Here is a 16,259-nt window from a genome sequence, read left to right as displayed (position 1 = left end):
CCAGCAGAGGACCGCAGGAGGTAAGGGGAGCAGGCAGTCCGAGGACCTTAGTAGGTTTGTGGGGTGATTGTTCTCTCCAACTCCAAACCACCTCCTTTACCCTGCCAGCTCCCTCCCAGCCCCCAGCCAGCCCCACAGCCCTTTCTTCCACTCCAGGCACTGCTAGAGAGTGCCTGCATCTCTGCCTTTGGGGCCAACACACGTCTGTGTGTCTGCCGGCCAGGCAGCACCTCATCCATCACGGACTCCGTGCCGCAGCCCCACAGTTGCTGTCCCCAGCTGTCCCACACTTCTCTTGGCTCCTCCTCAGCCCCCCTTTCCCACTGCAAGCTGTTGGTTTCAACTCTTGGTGGATTGAATTTATAGCAAGACTGTGCAGTCACCCCCATCCTGGCCACATCCTTCCCAATATCTGACAAACACTCTGTCCACGCCCCCTTATCACCTTCCCCCTCTCCCTCCTGTCACGAAGGCACATGTCCCTCCTCCAACCAAGGCTAACAGGTGCATTTGCCCCTTCCGCTGTGCCAAGACCCCCTGCGTCGCCCTCCCCACTTTATTACTCCCTCATCGTTAATCTCCCTTCTTCTACCCACAAGTGTGCTAGGTGCTCTCTGTACCGAAAAAGAAAACAAAGCAATAATCCTTCCCACAGCTCCGCCCTTTCAGTCTACCCCCTCCACCCTCACTAACTCTTTCTTTCCTGTTACCACCAAACGCCAGGCAGGGTCCGTTCTTGCTTTCCCCCACCCCACCCCCCAGTGTCGCCCTCACCCTCTTTAATGCCCTGTGGTCTGTCTGGCTTTTCCCCCACCTCTCTGCTCAGATGACTCTCCACGATTTCCCAGAAGCCCCCCACTGGCCTTGACCTCTGTGCAGTCTTTACATCTTGGCCATACTGTTCTTCTTACAACTCTCTTCTACTATGGCTTTTTCTTCAAAAAAAAAAATTTTTTTTTTTTAAATTTTCAATTGTGGTAAAAAGCACATGGTGATATAAAATTTATCTCCTTAACCGTACAGTTTAAGCATAGAGTTCAGTATGTTAACTATATTCACATCGTTGTATAACAGATCTCTAGACCTTTTTCATCTTGCGAACCTGAAAGTTGATGTCCATCAAACACCATTCCTCCTCCTCCCAACCCCTGGCAACTTTCTGTCTATTAGTCTGACTACTTTAGGTGCCTCATATAATCATATAGTATTTGGCCTTTTGTGACTGGTTTATTTCACTCACCATACTGTCCTCAAGGTTCATCCATGTTGCTGTATATGACAGGGTTTTCTTCCTTTTTTGAGGCTGATTAATATTCCATTGTATCTATAGACTACAATTTCTTTATCCGTTTGTCTGCTGATGGACATTTGGGTGGTTTTCACTTCTTCACCATTGTGAATAATGCTGCAATAAACATGGGTGTGCAAATATCTCAAGATCCTGTCTGCTAGGGCTCCTTTATTGGCGTTATTTGGCTTCTCTTGGTATTTCTCCCCTTCTGGTTCCTTTTCTTCCTCCCATTACCCAATGCACTTTTACCCTGAGGCCTGGCTTTCACTGTTCCAAGCACCCTTTCCAGACCTTCTCTCTTGTGGCTCCCCATGACCTCTAGGCCAACGGCTGTCGGGTAGTGGAAAGGGAATGAGGCCAGGGTTGAGCTCCTGGGGCCTTCGTCTGCTGTTTATAGACTTGGACAGCTCTTCCTGTCTGCACCTCAATTTCTTCACCTCTCAGAGGGAAAGGATGCACAAGAAACTTCCTGCTTTAAGCATTATGGATCCCTCACTGTCAAATACATAGCTCCAGAGCTGAGCTTTCTCCTGTGCTCCAACCAGTGCAAGGACAAGCCTGCTGGACGTCTATATCCAGGTGACCCAAAGGCTCCCAGAACACCTATTCTCTGTTTCCCTTCTCAGCCTCCCACCATTACTCTGGAATGTACTCTTTCCTCAGCCTCCCACCAACATCGCTGTGGAATGTACTCTTTCCTCATCTCCCTCTAAGGTATAATTTAGAGGCTATCTCCTCCGTGCCATCTTCCCAGCCTGCCCCAGTCCTGGCTGATTAGTCTTCTCTAAGATTTCCCCAGCACTCACTGTCTGCATCACTCATGAGGTACTTAGACCCAAGCATAAGAATGTAAAACACAGCTTTTCAGGAAGATGGCGCTGAAGGTGAAGAAGGAAGCCCCTGCCCCTCCCAAAGCCGAAGCCAAAGCAAAGTCTTTAAAGGCCAAGAAAGCAGTGTTGAAAGGCGTCCACAGCCACAAAAAAAAGAATGTCTGACGTAATCTACCTTCCAACGGCCCAAAACACTGTGGCTCAGGAGGCATCCCAAATATCCTCGGAAGAGTGCCTTTCAGAGGAACAAGCCTGACCATTATGCCATCATCAAGCACCTAGTCAGCCATGAAGAAGATTGAAGACAACAACACATTGGTGTTCAATGTGGATGTCAAGGCCAACAAGTACCAGATTAAACAGACTGTGAAGAAGCTCTAGGACATTGATGTGGCCAAGGTCAACACCCTGATCAGGCCTGATGGAGAGAAAAAGGCATATGTTCGACTGGCTCGTGACTATGATGCTTTGGATGTTGCCAACAAAATTGGGATCATCTAAACTGAGTCCAGCTGGCTAATTCTAAATATAAAAGTTTTCAGTATATAAAAAAAAGAATGTAAAACACAGAAAGGGATGGCACATGCAGTTTCCCCTGCTGGACTCTCAACACCCTGGGGGCAGGAAGTATCTCAACCCCATCTCCACAGCCTAAAGCGTGAGGCACTATGCTCTAGTGAGAGGAGGCACCTGGGAAATGCTTACTGTTTATGAGAGCAAAACCTTGGTCAGTCTCATCCTACCTGACTTCTCTGCAGCCTTTGACGCTGGTGACAATTCCTTCTTGTAACACTTATGCTTTGGTCTCTGGCTGCAGTGCTCTTGCTTACCTTCCTAGCTCTCAGGCCACTGCTCCTCAGGTCTTTTAAGCACTTCTCTTTTCTTATTTCCCTTGAAAATTCCCCTTGGACAATATCTTCCATGCCTATTGCTTCCACTCTCACCTCTCAACCAAGGATGCCCATTTATTCATTCAGCAAACATGCACAAAGTACTTGCTATGGTTCAGAATCTGGCCTAGGGACTTCCCCGGAGGTCCCGTGGTTGGGACTCTGTGCTTCCACTGCTCGGGGCTCAGGTTTGATCCCTGGTCAGGGAACTAAGATCCTGCATGCCAGCGCAGCATGCCCACCCCCGCCCCGACCAAAAATAAAAAAGAATCTGGCCTAGACAGCTGGGGAGAAACCTGAATCAGACCTGCTTCCTACCCTCACAATCTGGCAGTAGGGACGGACTAGCAACAGTCAGAGCCCAGGGTGGGGTGGGGAAGAGGTATCGTGGGGGACAGAGTATTGCAAGCTCAGGCTTCCTGTCTCCCCCTCTAGCTACTGGTTACAGCCACCTGGATACACCACAAACATCTCTAATGCAACGTGTCCCCAGCTGAATTTATCAACCCTTTCAAACCTGCTTGCCCTCCCTTGTTCCCCATGCTAGTTAACCACACTGCGATGGAGAAGCTTGGGACCTCTTCTCTCTCACCCCCTCCACATTTAGTGGGCCACCAGTCTCATCTCCTCTTCCTTCTCCCTCTCCCTGGAATTCCTCAGCACCTCTCCATTCCCACAGGCCCAGATCACTGACCATGACGGCCAGATCTGACCCCTGACCAGTCTCTGCCACCTTCTCCTGCTCCCATCCTGCATTCCACTCTCCGATAAAGGGTAGTTTACTTAAAACAAAACAAAACAAACAAACAAAAAACCTGCCTAAAACTCCAAATGGCTTTTCATTAAATCCAGAATTAAAAAAATGAAAACCCCTTGGTATGGCATGGCTTGCCTCCAGCTCCTTCGTCCACATCTAGGCACTACTTGTAAATCCTGAGCCCCTCTGTACAGCTTTCTGGAAAGCTTTATTGAGTGCCTAGCACTATTCCAGGCCTTGTGACACAGAGATGAATAGACAGTCTGCGTAGAGGAAGCAACAGTGAGGTTCTTTGGGCATGCTGTGTCTCCCATCTAGAACAGCATATTCTCTGTGGGTTCTTCTCTATCCTCCCATGCAGAGTTAGTGACCTATGCACACTTCAGTATAACCTTTTTCATACAGTGCTGCTTTTTCATTGTGTTTCTGTGAGCCTGGCATATGGTAAGTGCTCTCTCAATGCTGAAATCCATTCATTTATTCAACAAATATTTACTGAACACCTACTATGTGACAGACACTGTTGGGTGCTGAGGGCAGATCAGTGAACAAAACAGACACTATTCTTGCCATCACAGAGCCTACATTCTAGTGTAGGAGAGAGATAAATAAGTAAAATAAATAGGGTACTTTATAAACAACTTTTTTTTTTTTTTGGGCTGTGCGGCTTGCAGGATCTTCTCCAACTGGGCCACAGCTGTGAAAGCCCAGAATCCTAACCACTAGACCACCAGGGAACTTTATTTTAGGTACTTATGATAGGGTACTTTATTTTATTTTTAAAAAAATATTTATTTATTTGGCTGCATCGGGTCTTAGTTGCAGCATGTGGGATCTTTGTGGTGGCGTGTGGGCTCTTCATTGCGGCACACAGGCTCTCTAGTTGTGGCTCGCTGGCTCAGTAGTTGCAGCATGTGGGCTTAGTTGCCCCACGGCATGTGGGATCTTAGTTCCCCGACCAGGGATCGAACCCACGTCCCCTGCATTGGAAGGTGGATTCTTAACCATTGGACCACCAGGGAAGTCCCCCGATAGAGTACTTTAAATAGAGATGTGCTATGGAGAAAAAAATTTGAGTTGGAGAAAGAAGGTTGAGAGTGGAAGGAGTGTCTACAAGCTTAAATAGGGGATTCAGAGTAGGTCTCATTGATAAGATGATGTTTGAACAATGAAACAATGAAGTAAGTGAAAGTAGGAGCTATGTGGATGCCTGCAGAAAGAGCTTCTAGGCAGAAGCAACAGCCAATGCAAAGGCCTTGAGGCAGGAATGAGAATAGTAGACGAAATGAGAAAGATGCTGTGTGTGCATGGGGGAAGATTGTAGGACCCTGTAGGCCACTGTATAGACTTTGGCCTTTACTGTGAATAAATGGGGGAGCCATTGGAGGATTTTGAACAGAGGAGGGACATGATCTGACCTAAAGTTTAAAAGTATCACTCTGGCTGCTTTATTGTGATTGGTACATAGCAGAAGCAAGGGTGGAAGCAAAGAAACCAGTGAGGAAGCTACTGGAATAATCCAGGTGATAGATGATGGTGGCTCAGATTAGGGTGTTAGTATGTTGGTGATGGGAAGTGGTCAAGCTCTGAACATTTAAAAAAATTTTTTTAATTGAAGTATAGTTGATTTACAATGTTGTGTTAATTTCTACTGTACAGCAAAGTGATTCAGTTATACATATACATACATTTTTTTCATATTCTTTTCCATTATGGTTTATCACAAGATGTTGAATATAGTTCCCTGTGCTGTACAGTAGGACCTTGTTGTTTATCCATTCTATATACAATAGTTTGCATCTACTAATCCCAAACTCCCACTCCATCCTCTCCCCACCCCCACCCCCAGCAACCACAAGTCTGTTCTCTACGTCTGTGAGTCTGTTTCTTTTTTGTAGATACATTCATTTGTGACATATTTTAGATTCCACATATAAGTGATATCATGTGGTATTTGTCCTTCTCTGTCTGCCTTACTTCACTTAGTATGATAATCTCTAGTTGCATCCATGTTGCTGCAAATGGCATTATTTCGTTCCTTTTTATGGCTGAGTAATAGTCCATTGTATATATGTACTGCATCTTCTTTATCCATTCATCTGTCTATGGACATTTAGGTTGGCTAATTATAAATAGTGCAATGAACACTGAGGTGAATGTATCTTTTCAAATTATAGTTTCCTCCAGATATATGCCCAGAAATAGGATTACAGGATCATATGGCAACTTTATTTTTAGTTTTTTGAGGAACATCCATACTGTTTCCCATAGTGGATGTGCCAATTTACATTCCCACCAGCAGTGTAGCAGGGCTCCCTTTTCTCCACACCCTCTCCAGCATTTGTTATTTGTGGACTTTTTAACGATAGCCATTCCGAGTGGTGTGAGGTGGTACCTCACTGTAGTTTTGATTTGCATTTCTCTAGTAATTAGCGGTGTTGAGCATCTTTTCATATGCCTATTGGCCATCTGTATGTCTTCTTTGTAGAAATGTCTATTTAGGTCTTCTGTCCATTTTTTGACTGGATTTTTAAAAAATTATTTATTTATTTATTTATTTATTTTTGGCTGCGTTGGGTCTTTGTTGCTGCACGTAGGCTTCCTCTAGTTGTGGCGAGCGGGGGCTACTCTTCGTTGCAGTGCGTGGGCTTCTCATTGCCGTGGCTTCTCTCGTTGTGGAGCACGGGCTCTAGGCGCACGGGCTTCAGTAGTTGTGGCATGCGGGCTCAGTAGTTGTGGCTCACGGGCTCTAGAGCGCAGACTCAGTAGTTGTGGCGCACGGGCTTAGTTGCTCCGCGGCATGTGGGATCTTCCCAGACCAGGGCTCGAACCCGTGTCCCCTGCATTGGCAGGCGGATTCTTAACCACTGTGCCACCAGGGAAGCCCTATTTATTATTTTTTACCATTTAAAAATTGAAGTATAGTTAATTTACAATGTTGTGTTAGTTTCAGGCGTACAGCAAAGTGATTCATATATATATATATATATATATATATATATATATATATATATTCTTTTTCAGATTCTTTTCCATTGTAGGTTATTATAAGATACTGAATATAGTTCCCTGTGCTATTCAGTAGGTCCTTCTTGTTTATCTATTTTATACATAGCAGTGTTAATCCCAAACTCCTAATTTATCTCTCCCCCACCCCGGCCATGCTGAAGTCTTTTTTTTTTTAAATTAATTAATTTATTTATTTATTGGCTGTGTTGGGTCTTCGTTGCTGCGAGCGGGCTTTCTCTAGTTGTGGTGAGCGGGGGCCACTCTTCGTTGCAGTGCGCAGGCTTCTCATTGTCGTGGCTTCTCTTGTTGTGGAGCACGGGCTCTAGGCACACAGGCTTCAGTAGTTGTGGCATGTGGGCTCAGTAGTTGTGGCTTGTGGGCTCTAGAGCGCAGGCTCAGTAGTTGTGGCGCACGGGCTTAGTTGCTGTGCAGCATGTGGGATGTTCCCAGACCAGGGCTCGAACACGTGTCTCCTGCATTGGCAGGTGGATTCTTAACCACTGCGCCACCAGGGAAGCCCCATGCTGAAGTCTTGATGCAGAATTTCTCCCCAGAGAAACCTTAGTGTTGCTCCAAAGGCCTTTCAACTAACTGGATGAGGCCCACTCACATTATCAAGGTAGTCTGTACTTAAAGTCAGCTGATTGTGGATGTTAACTACACCTACAAAATACCTTCACAGCAACACCTATTAGTGAATAACTAGTTACTATAGCCCTAGCCAGATTGACATAAAACTAACTTTCACACTAAGTTTGAAATGTCCATTAGATATTTTGAGGCAATTGTCAGTACAAATCTGTTGTTCAGGAGGGATGTTTCCTAGAGGTATCAAATTCTTTAATTGAAGTAAAATACACATGACATAAAATTTACTCTTAGTGATATTTAGCCATTCACAGTGCTGTACAATCATCACCACTATCTAGGTCCAGAACACTTTCATCACTCCAAACGGACACTCTGTACTAATTAAGCAGTCACTCCCCACTCTTCCTCCCCCCAGTCCTTGGCAACCACTAATCCACTTACCTGCTTTTTGTCTGTATAGGTTTGTCTGTTCTTCATATTTCATCTAAATGGAATTACACAATATGTGACTGTTGTGTTTGGCTTATTTCATTTAGCATAATGGTTTCAAAATTTATCCACATCATAGTATGTATCCATATTTCATTCCTTTTTTTGTTTGTTTTTTTATTCACTGTGTAATATCCCATTGTATGGGTATACCACCGTTTGTTTCTACTTTTTGGCTATAGTGAAGAAGAGTGCTGCTGTGAACATTTGTGTACAAGTTTTTGTTTGAACACCTGTTTTCAACTCTTTTGGGTATATATTCAGAGCTAAATTGCTTGGTCATATAGTAATTTTGCTTAACATATTGAGGAACAACCAAACTGTTCCCACAGCAGCTGCACCATTGTACATTCCCACCAGCAATGTCTGAGGGTTCCAATTTTTCCACATCCTTGCTAACACTTGTTACTTTCTAGGTTCTTGTTTGCTTGCTTGCTTGCTTTAATTTTAGCCATCCTCGTGGGTGTGAAGTGGGATCTCATGGTTTTGATTTGTTTTTCCCTAATGATATTGAACATCTTTTCATGTGCCTTTTGGTCACCTTTTTTGAAGAAACATCTATTCAAGTCCTTTGCCCATTTAAAAAAATTGGGTTGTTTGTCTTTTTGTTTGTTGAGTTGTAGAAATATCTATTTTGAAATGAATCTCCACCCCCAGCCTCCCAGTCCCTTATTTAAAAGGCTCTGCCTCTTCTTTTAAATCCATGTATAAGCAGATAGTTTTAGAGCTGGAAGAAACCACTCCACCTCCAGGATGTTCCCTATTCCTGCAGTTTTTTGAGTTCCCAAACCTTAAAATTGGTTGTCTAAACTTGGTCCTTCCTGCTGCACACTGGCCTCTGTTTTGGCTCTGTAGATGAGAAAAATTACACAAAAATTTACGGATTAGATTTGAATTTAAGGATTCCAATAAGTCGGAAACACAAGGTGACCCATTTAGAACAAGATCTTCAAGAAGCGCCGGGTGACTTTTAATTTCCAAGAATTAGAAAGAAAACGCATGCGCTGTAGAGCTAAGGGCATGTCGAAGCCAATGAAGGCGTGGCCTCTGCCCGAATTCAAGATGGTTCCCAGGACCTTCCACCCTTGCTGCGGGGGCGGGGCGAGAGGCTAAAGGCTCAGAACGCCATTGGTGGAGTTGCACATCGTTCATCCCCGCCCCCTGCAGGGGGCGGGAGTGACAAAGTCCCAATTTCCGGTTCCGTCAGTACCGGGAGCCCGGTCGAGATGGAGGAAGATGCGACCGGAGGCCATCAGTCGCCAGAAACAGAGGATAGAGTGGGAGCTGCGGTCTAGAGGTCCGCGCTTGGAGTTCACCTCAGACGGGGCGGAACCGCCCTGATCTGAGAAGGTAAGAAACCACCGGCTTGGGGTGCCTGAGGACTAAGGTCTCCGAGGACCTGGACCTGTCAGGGAGGCAGCGGGTGTCTGCAGTGCCCGGCTGCAATTCAGTGGGAGCCCGCCACGCAGTTTGGGGTATGAGGGGCGACTCCAACGAGTCATCTCTTCTTGTCGGAAGAGGATGAGTTTCGCTGACAGAGAAAGAAGCATGGCGAGAGGCATGGCGAGGCGGCATCTCGGGGGCCAGGACAGAAGCAGCTTAAAGGGGGTGTCATGTGGAGTAGGTGAAGAGGATTGTCATGTGGTGTCTGTCATGAGGGATCACGTGGGCACCTATGGAAGACCGAAGGAAGGCTGGGTGGAAATCGCTTCATGCCCCAGAGGGGAGGTTGTCTTGAAGGGAGAGGTTGGAGGCATGCCTGGGAACTTCCCTAAGGAAATGCATATTCATTAGGACAGGTGGGCAAGCATGTAACTATATTCACATTCATGTGGTAGATAGCTCCCAGGATGCAAAGCCTTGATGAAGTTGCAGTAAGAAGTACAGAGGAACAGAAGGAGGAAGCAAAGATGTTGTTTCCAGCACAGAAGTGGGGACCAAACCCCACGGATGTCTTGTCAGGAGTTGTAGGTGGCTATTTGATTTGCGGGGGGGGGGGGGGTTGTTGACTGAAAAGATTTGAATGAGTTTAGAAGTCATCACTGAGCCCAGTCCTGGTGACAAGTCAGGATGGAGTCAGAGGGCTCCTAACCTAGTCATAATGGTCCTGGACTCCTAGAGTAGTTGTTATCGTTGTTATAATACTGACAATCCTTAATATTTAAGGCAATACTTTCCAAACTCTGATATATGTATTAACCACCCAGAGATCTTATGAACATGTTGGTTCTTATTCAGCAGGTCTATGGAGCATCCTGAAATCCTGTATTTCTAACAAGCTCCCGGATTATGCCCATGCTGCTGGTCTGTGCACCACTCTGAGCAGCAAAGATTTAGAGCAGCACTGTGCAAGTAGAGCTTTCTGCAATGATAGAAGTGCTTTGCTGTTAACAAAGTGCTTTCACACATTAGCTCATGTGAGTTGCACCACAGTGACATAGCTATGGCAGGCTTTATTAGCCCCATTTCACAGATGAGGAAACGGGATTTCAAAGAAGTGACTTGGTTCCAGTCCTACTAGTAGGTAATGGAAGTGGAATTCAGACTTGCATCTCCTGACTACTAGTGTTCTTTTCATCGAATGACCTTACATTCCAGGTGACATTGCCTTGTCCTGAACCAGAATCTTATCTCAGAACCTAGTGAACAATCTGGTGTGGTTTTTCTGGTGCAGGGAGAGGGGAAGTGGAGAGGAAGTATACCTACTTGGGCCAGTTGTCCCTTTCCTCTGATGGGCTCAGCAGTGGGGGTTCTGCCTCTGACATCTCATTTGATGATTTCAGGACATCCTGGGTCATCTGTTGGGTCTCCGTATGAAGCACTTTAACCTTTGTGTCTAAGCTGTGTTAAAAGATGGGGGAAAATTCAGAATTGGAGCCATGCACACAAATAAGGATCTGGGAAGGAGCCATAAAGAAGCTGGGCTGATTGAATTGGAAGAAAGGAAGGCTGAAGGAAGTGAGCATACAGGTATCTGCATGGAGGATTTTCCAGAGGGTGAAACACAAGGAACTGGTTTTGATATTTCAGCGGGAAGTTTGGAGGTTAAATAACAAGGAGCAGGTTGAGATCCCAACTTTTAGGAGCAACCCACCTTTCAAAGGGATAGAGGGGTTGGGTGCAGTGCCTTCCCCTTCAACTGTGGAGGCTCAGCCCTCTGTGGCATGACCCTTAGTGGCTTCTTCTGTCGCCATGGCAATGGTAGAAATTACCTGCTTTGGCCGTGGAGAGTCCTCCCTTCTTTCTGGGAATTTAAAATAGACTGGCACATGTGAGAGATGGAGGAAAGTGGGGAAATGGGGCGCTGGGTGCTGCTGTAGGATTTCTCATCAGGAGTTGTTGGCACTCTGTCATTCAGTTTGATAAGTTGAGACGGTGCCCACAAAACCAGGTCCTAGAACAGAGTCCTTCGTGGCTCTGGCTCTCTGCCCTGCTCAGCACACAGTATCCATGAGCTGAGCAGGAGGCCTTGCTTGAGCCCTGCCGTATTTGTCCTATGATGACAACAGGGCTGCCCAGCCACTCAGCTCAGTCACTCCACAAGCACGCTGGGAAAGCAGAGGCAGCTCTTGGTTTCAATGGAACAAAGCCGAGAGAAATCCCTGGGCATCTGCTACCAGAAGCTTATGCTTAACCCTTGGGTGACTGGCAGTCATGAGGGCATTAATTCTACCTCCCAAGGGTGGGAATGACCTGGCTTTATACTGAACAGAGTGATTTGTGCTGGAACTCCTCAACTCCCATGGAGTAGAGGGCATGATGGAGTAGAGGAGCAAACTTGGCTCATATCCTGCCTCCGCTAACCAGCTGTGTGACCTTGGGCCTGTTCCTTTTAACCTATTTGTTGTACCTCAATTTCCTCATTTAGCAGAAGTGTCTTAACTGTGTAGAGGTTAAGTTGTAAGGATTACTTGAGGTAATAGGTGTTCAGTAAATCCTAGTGTCTCTCTCTCTCTTCTCCTCCTCTCTCAGTGGAAATGGACTCATAACTTTGGGACCCTGGATGCCAAACACCCTGTTTGTCAGTGATACAGTGACCCCCCTTCTCTTGAAGGGCCTTAAAGGAGAAGATTGCCGCACTGGACTTGATGGGTGTCCTGGGCTGAGGCTGGAGGAAGGGCCACTTTTGCCCACAGCAAGTGGCACATCAGTGTTCCAGGGGTTCTCCTCCTAGAACCCCATCTCTAGCTCATTTCCCATGGCCTAGATTCTCTGTTCTGGTCAACCCAGTTGTTTCAAGCCATTGTTTCCTCCCTTTCACTGTCCGCTTGTATTCCTCCATTCAAGCTGCTTTGTCCTCCTCCAGGAAGCCTGTCTTGGTTACATGTGCCTCACCCATGCCTCACCTTGAAGCTGAGGTTTTCCCTCAGCTCACATGTACTCAGTTTGCACTGCACGTATCTTATACTTTAATGAAAGTGATGCAGTCCAGCTCAGGAAATTCCAAAAAGCTAACCTTGCTTCCCCACTGACGTATATGGTAAACCAAGAGCTACTTAGGCTGGTTGGGACCTTTGGTTGGGGAAGGTGGTTGAGGATGAACTCTGGTTATACACTTGACATGAGATTTGTCAAGGCATTGGTGCTGGGACTGCCTGTGTAGAACATTTCACCTCTCTAGAGTTGTCCTTTTGATGTGGCCACCTCCTTTCCCATCCCTTAAGGATTTCTCTCAGAGCTTAGGGAGCCCCTGATTTCCTACTTCCTGGACTTTAACTTCCCACTTTCCCCTTCTGGCTGAAAATGTCCAGTATCCTACACAGGAGCACATTACATTGTCACTATGTGTATGTCCAATATATGATGTCCTCTCATTTGACATTTCTTTTTTTTAAAAATTATTTATTCATTTATTTAACTTTTGGCTGCATTGGGTCTTCACTGCTGCATGCCGGTTTTCTTTAGTTGCTGAGAGCGGGGGCTACTCTTTGTTGCGGTGCACGGGCTTCTCATTGTGGTGGCTTCTCTTGTTGCAGAGCACGGGCTCTAGGCACATGGGCTTCAGTAGTTGTGGCACACGGGCTTCAGTAGTTGTGGCTCGAGGACTCTAGAGCACAGGCTCAGTAGTTGTGGCGCACGGGCTTAGTTGCTCTGCGGCATGTGGGATCTTCCCAGACCAGGGCTCGAACCCATGTCCCCTGCATTGGCAGGCGGATTCTTTCTTTCTTTTTTAATTAATTTATTTTATTTTATTTATTTTTGGCTATGTTGGGTCTTCGTTGCTGCATGCGGGCTTTCTCTAGTTGCGGCGAGCGGGGGCTACACTTCATTGCGGCGCGCAGGCTTCTCATTGTGGTGGCTTCTCTTGTTGTGGAGCACGGGCTCTAGGCGTGCGGGCTTCAGTAGTTGCGGCATGCGGGCTCAGTAGTTGTGGTGCACAGGCTCAGTAGTTGTGGCACACAGGCTTAGCTGCTCTGTGGCACGTGGGATCTTCCTGGACCAGGGCTCGAACCAGTGTCCCCTGCATTGGCAGGCGGATTCTTAACCACTGCAACACCAGGGAAGCCCTTCATTTGACATTTCTTAAGTTGAAAGCTCCTGATTTTATACAGTTATTACAGTTGTAAGCTTATTAGTTTTGTTTGAAACTTTAGTCAGTGGATACACTTAACATGAGGGCCACATGTACATTAATTTGCCCTGGTTTCTTTATCTCTGTGTCTTACATCCATTCCCCAGAGGGATACTGTGTCCCGTTGAAGAGACTGAGTTTCTCAAAGGCAGAGTCTCTATATCTTTTCTGTCACTTGAATCTCCCTTCATTACCTAGGGGCTGAGGTTATTATTTATATGCTTGGGGATGAAAGAGGCCAAGCATGTTCTCTACCCTGTAGTTAAGACTCTTCAGGGAAACTGCTTAGCTCTCAGGTGGTTCTCTTCTTTCTCTAGAGTGAGTTATCTAATAACCAAAGAGGACTCTGACCTTTGGCTTGTTCCTAAATTTCTAACTCCTGTCATTAGAAGGAAGGGAGGTGGGGGGGGGTGCCTGTGGAGTGAAAGCCCCACTTGCCTTCTTCCTCACACTTTCTTCTAATGCAGACTGGAGAAAGTGTAAGTGTAGTGAGTGTGGGTCAGGAGGAGCTCAGAGGGGCCAGCACGGGAAACCAGAAATAAAGTAAGGTGAGTCAGCTGGTAAATGGTGGTAAAAGAGGCACCCTGCTGAGGCTCAACGGCCCAAGGCCGAAGGCCATGCCTCCTCAGTAGGCCCAGGAGCGTCAGAAATGGAGCACTTCCCTTTAGCCTTTAGGAACCTCCAGAATGTCACTTAGTGACATCCCCTTAGCCCACTTAAAGGCCAGGTGGTTGGTTTGCCCGCAGCATCCTGAGCTGTCTGGGTGAGCTAGAGAAGGAAAAGGAGAATGGGCCATGACACCAGGGCCTGGGCAGAGGCAGAGAGACCAGAATAGATGACCTGATAAGCTGGGGGTAGGGAGCTGAGGTGGGAGTGGGCCCACGGGAGTGAGGTGAGAAACAATTTTCAGAAGAGGGGTCCTGAATTGGGACAGACTGGTAAAGGAGAGAGAAGAGGGCACTATCCCGATCCATGAAGGAAGAATCAGGCAGGGGTTGGCAGAGCCAGACTGGGTGAAGTCTAAACTTTGGAGAAGTGAGTACCCCAGGAGCTGAAGGCTGAGAATGGGGTTTCAGAGCCCATCCAGGAGGGGAAAGTGCAAATTCTGATCTCCTTCACATTCCCTCCACCTTGCTCAAATCCCCAGGTCTCCAGGCACAATGGAGGACAAACGTAACATCCAGATCATCGAGTGGGAACACCTGGACAAGAAGAAGTTCTACGTGTTTGGTGTGGCAATGACAATGATGATCCGTGTCAGCGTCTACCCATTCACCCTCATCCGCACTCGCTTGCAGGTTCAGAAAGGCAAGAGCCTCTACCATGGGACCTTTGATGCCTTCATCAAGATCCTGCGGGCAGATGGCGTGACTGGCCTCTACCGGGGGTTCCTGGTCAACACCTTCACCCTCATATCTGGCCAGTGCTATGTTACCACTTATGAGCTCACCCGGAAGTTTGTAGCTGACTACAGCCAGAGCAACACAGTCAAATCACTGGTGGCTGGTGGCTCGGCCTCTCTCGTGGCTCAGAGCATCACGGTGCCCATTGATGTGGTCTCCCAGCACCTGATGATGCAGCGCAAGGGTGAGAAAACGGGCCGCTTCCAAGTGCGAGGGAATCCAGAGGGACAAGGGGTAGTTGCCTTTGGCCAAACCAAGGACATCATCAGGCAGATCCTGCGGGCTGATGGACTTCGTGGCTTCTACCGGGGCTACGTGGCTTCGCTGCTTACTTACATCCCGAACAGTGCTGTCTGGTGGCCCTTCTACCACTTCTATGCAGGTAAGCAGGGACCAGGAGGGTGGGGGTGGAGGATGGTTACTAATGGACAGAGATGTTGTTGCTCTGTGCATGTTGGAGCAAGTGATTTAATGGGAGACTGGACCATTCATACAGCAAACATTTGAATCCAGGAGGATTCAGAGATGAGTAAGACATGGTTCTTCCCTTCAAGGAGCTAATATTATAGTGGAGGGAATCAGACAAGTAAAGTATATGACTGTAGGACATAGAGTGGGTTCTCGATGCATCAGGATCAACTAAGGTTAGTGGAATATTGGCAGAGAATCATAAGGTGGGGAGGGACAAAATCCATAGGATTTAAAGATGAAAGCAATGGGTAATAGTGAGCTTTTGAGTTGGATGCCTTTCCTTACTATTTTTTTTTTTTTACATTTTTTTCTTTTTTTAAAATTTATTTATTTTATTTATTTATTTTTGGCTGCGTTGGGTCTTTGTTGCTGCGCATGGGCCTTCTCTAGTTGCGGCGAGTGGGGGCTACTCTTCACTGCGGTGCGCGGGCTTTTCATTGCGGTGGCTTCTCTTGTTGCAGAGCACAGGCTCTAGGCGTGCAGGCTTCAGTAGTTGTGGTGCACAGGCTTAGTTGCTCCACGGCATGTGGGATCTTCCCGGACCAGGGCTCGAACCCATGTCCCCTACATTGGCAGGCGGATTCTTAACCACTGCGCCACCAGGGAAGCCCCTACTTACTATTTTTAAATTAAGTTCAAGGGACTTCCCTGGTGGTCCAGTGGGTAAGACTCTGCACTCCCAATGCTAGAGGGCCTGGATTCAATCCCTGGTTGGGGAACTAGATCCTGCATGCGTGCCGCAACTAAGAGTCCGCATGCCACAACTAAAGATCCTGCACACCACAACAAAGATCCCTCACGCCGCAACTAAGACCCGGTGCAGCCAAAATAAATAAATAAATATTTAAATTAAGTTCAAGGTGTGATACAATCTTGAACCTCTCTACTCCTGTAATGTATTTTTGTTCACAAGGCATTACTTGTTAAGTATTTCCCAGAAATGGGATTTCTGGGTC

At 46.8% G+C, this 16,259-nt stretch overlaps 1 protein-coding gene and 1 pseudogene across 7 annotated transcripts in view; both read left to right on the top strand.

Annotated features, from left to right (window-relative positions):
• The first annotated feature begins 54 nt into the window (after positions 1–54).
• LOC309615535 (large ribosomal subunit protein uL23 pseudogene) lies at positions 55–8,958 on the top strand (annotated as a pseudogene). Its single transcript has one exon. The product of its transcript is annotated as a large ribosomal subunit protein uL23 pseudogene (transcript).
• Positions 8,959–9,072: 114 nt separating this feature from the next.
• The window catches only part of LOC309611625 (solute carrier family 25 member 44), a 45,447-nt gene continuing 38,260 nt past the window's right edge, over positions 9,073–16,259 (top strand). For 5 of the 6 annotated variants that reach the window (XR_014234645.1, XM_082356353.1, XM_082356351.1 and 2 more), the window contains exons 1-2: positions 10,689–10,827; positions 14,577–15,214. Coding sequence is in view for 5 of the 6 variants with exons in the window: in XM_082356353.1 (XP_082212479.1) it covers positions 14,590–15,214 (625 nt within the window). In the remaining variant the exon portion in view is untranslated. Of the gene's footprint in view, positions 9,208–10,688; positions 10,828–14,576; positions 15,215–16,259 lie in introns of those variants that run through there. The other variant, XM_082356352.1, reaches the window with a different exon arrangement.

Source organism: Balaenoptera borealis, assembly GCF_965194805.1.
Source record: "Balaenoptera borealis genome assembly, chromosome: 1".
Taxonomy (NCBI): Eukaryota; Metazoa; Chordata; class Mammalia; order Artiodactyla; family Balaenopteridae; genus Balaenoptera; species Balaenoptera borealis.
Note: the sequence above shows the minus strand (reverse complement) of the source record. Positions and strands in the feature narration are given on the sequence as shown.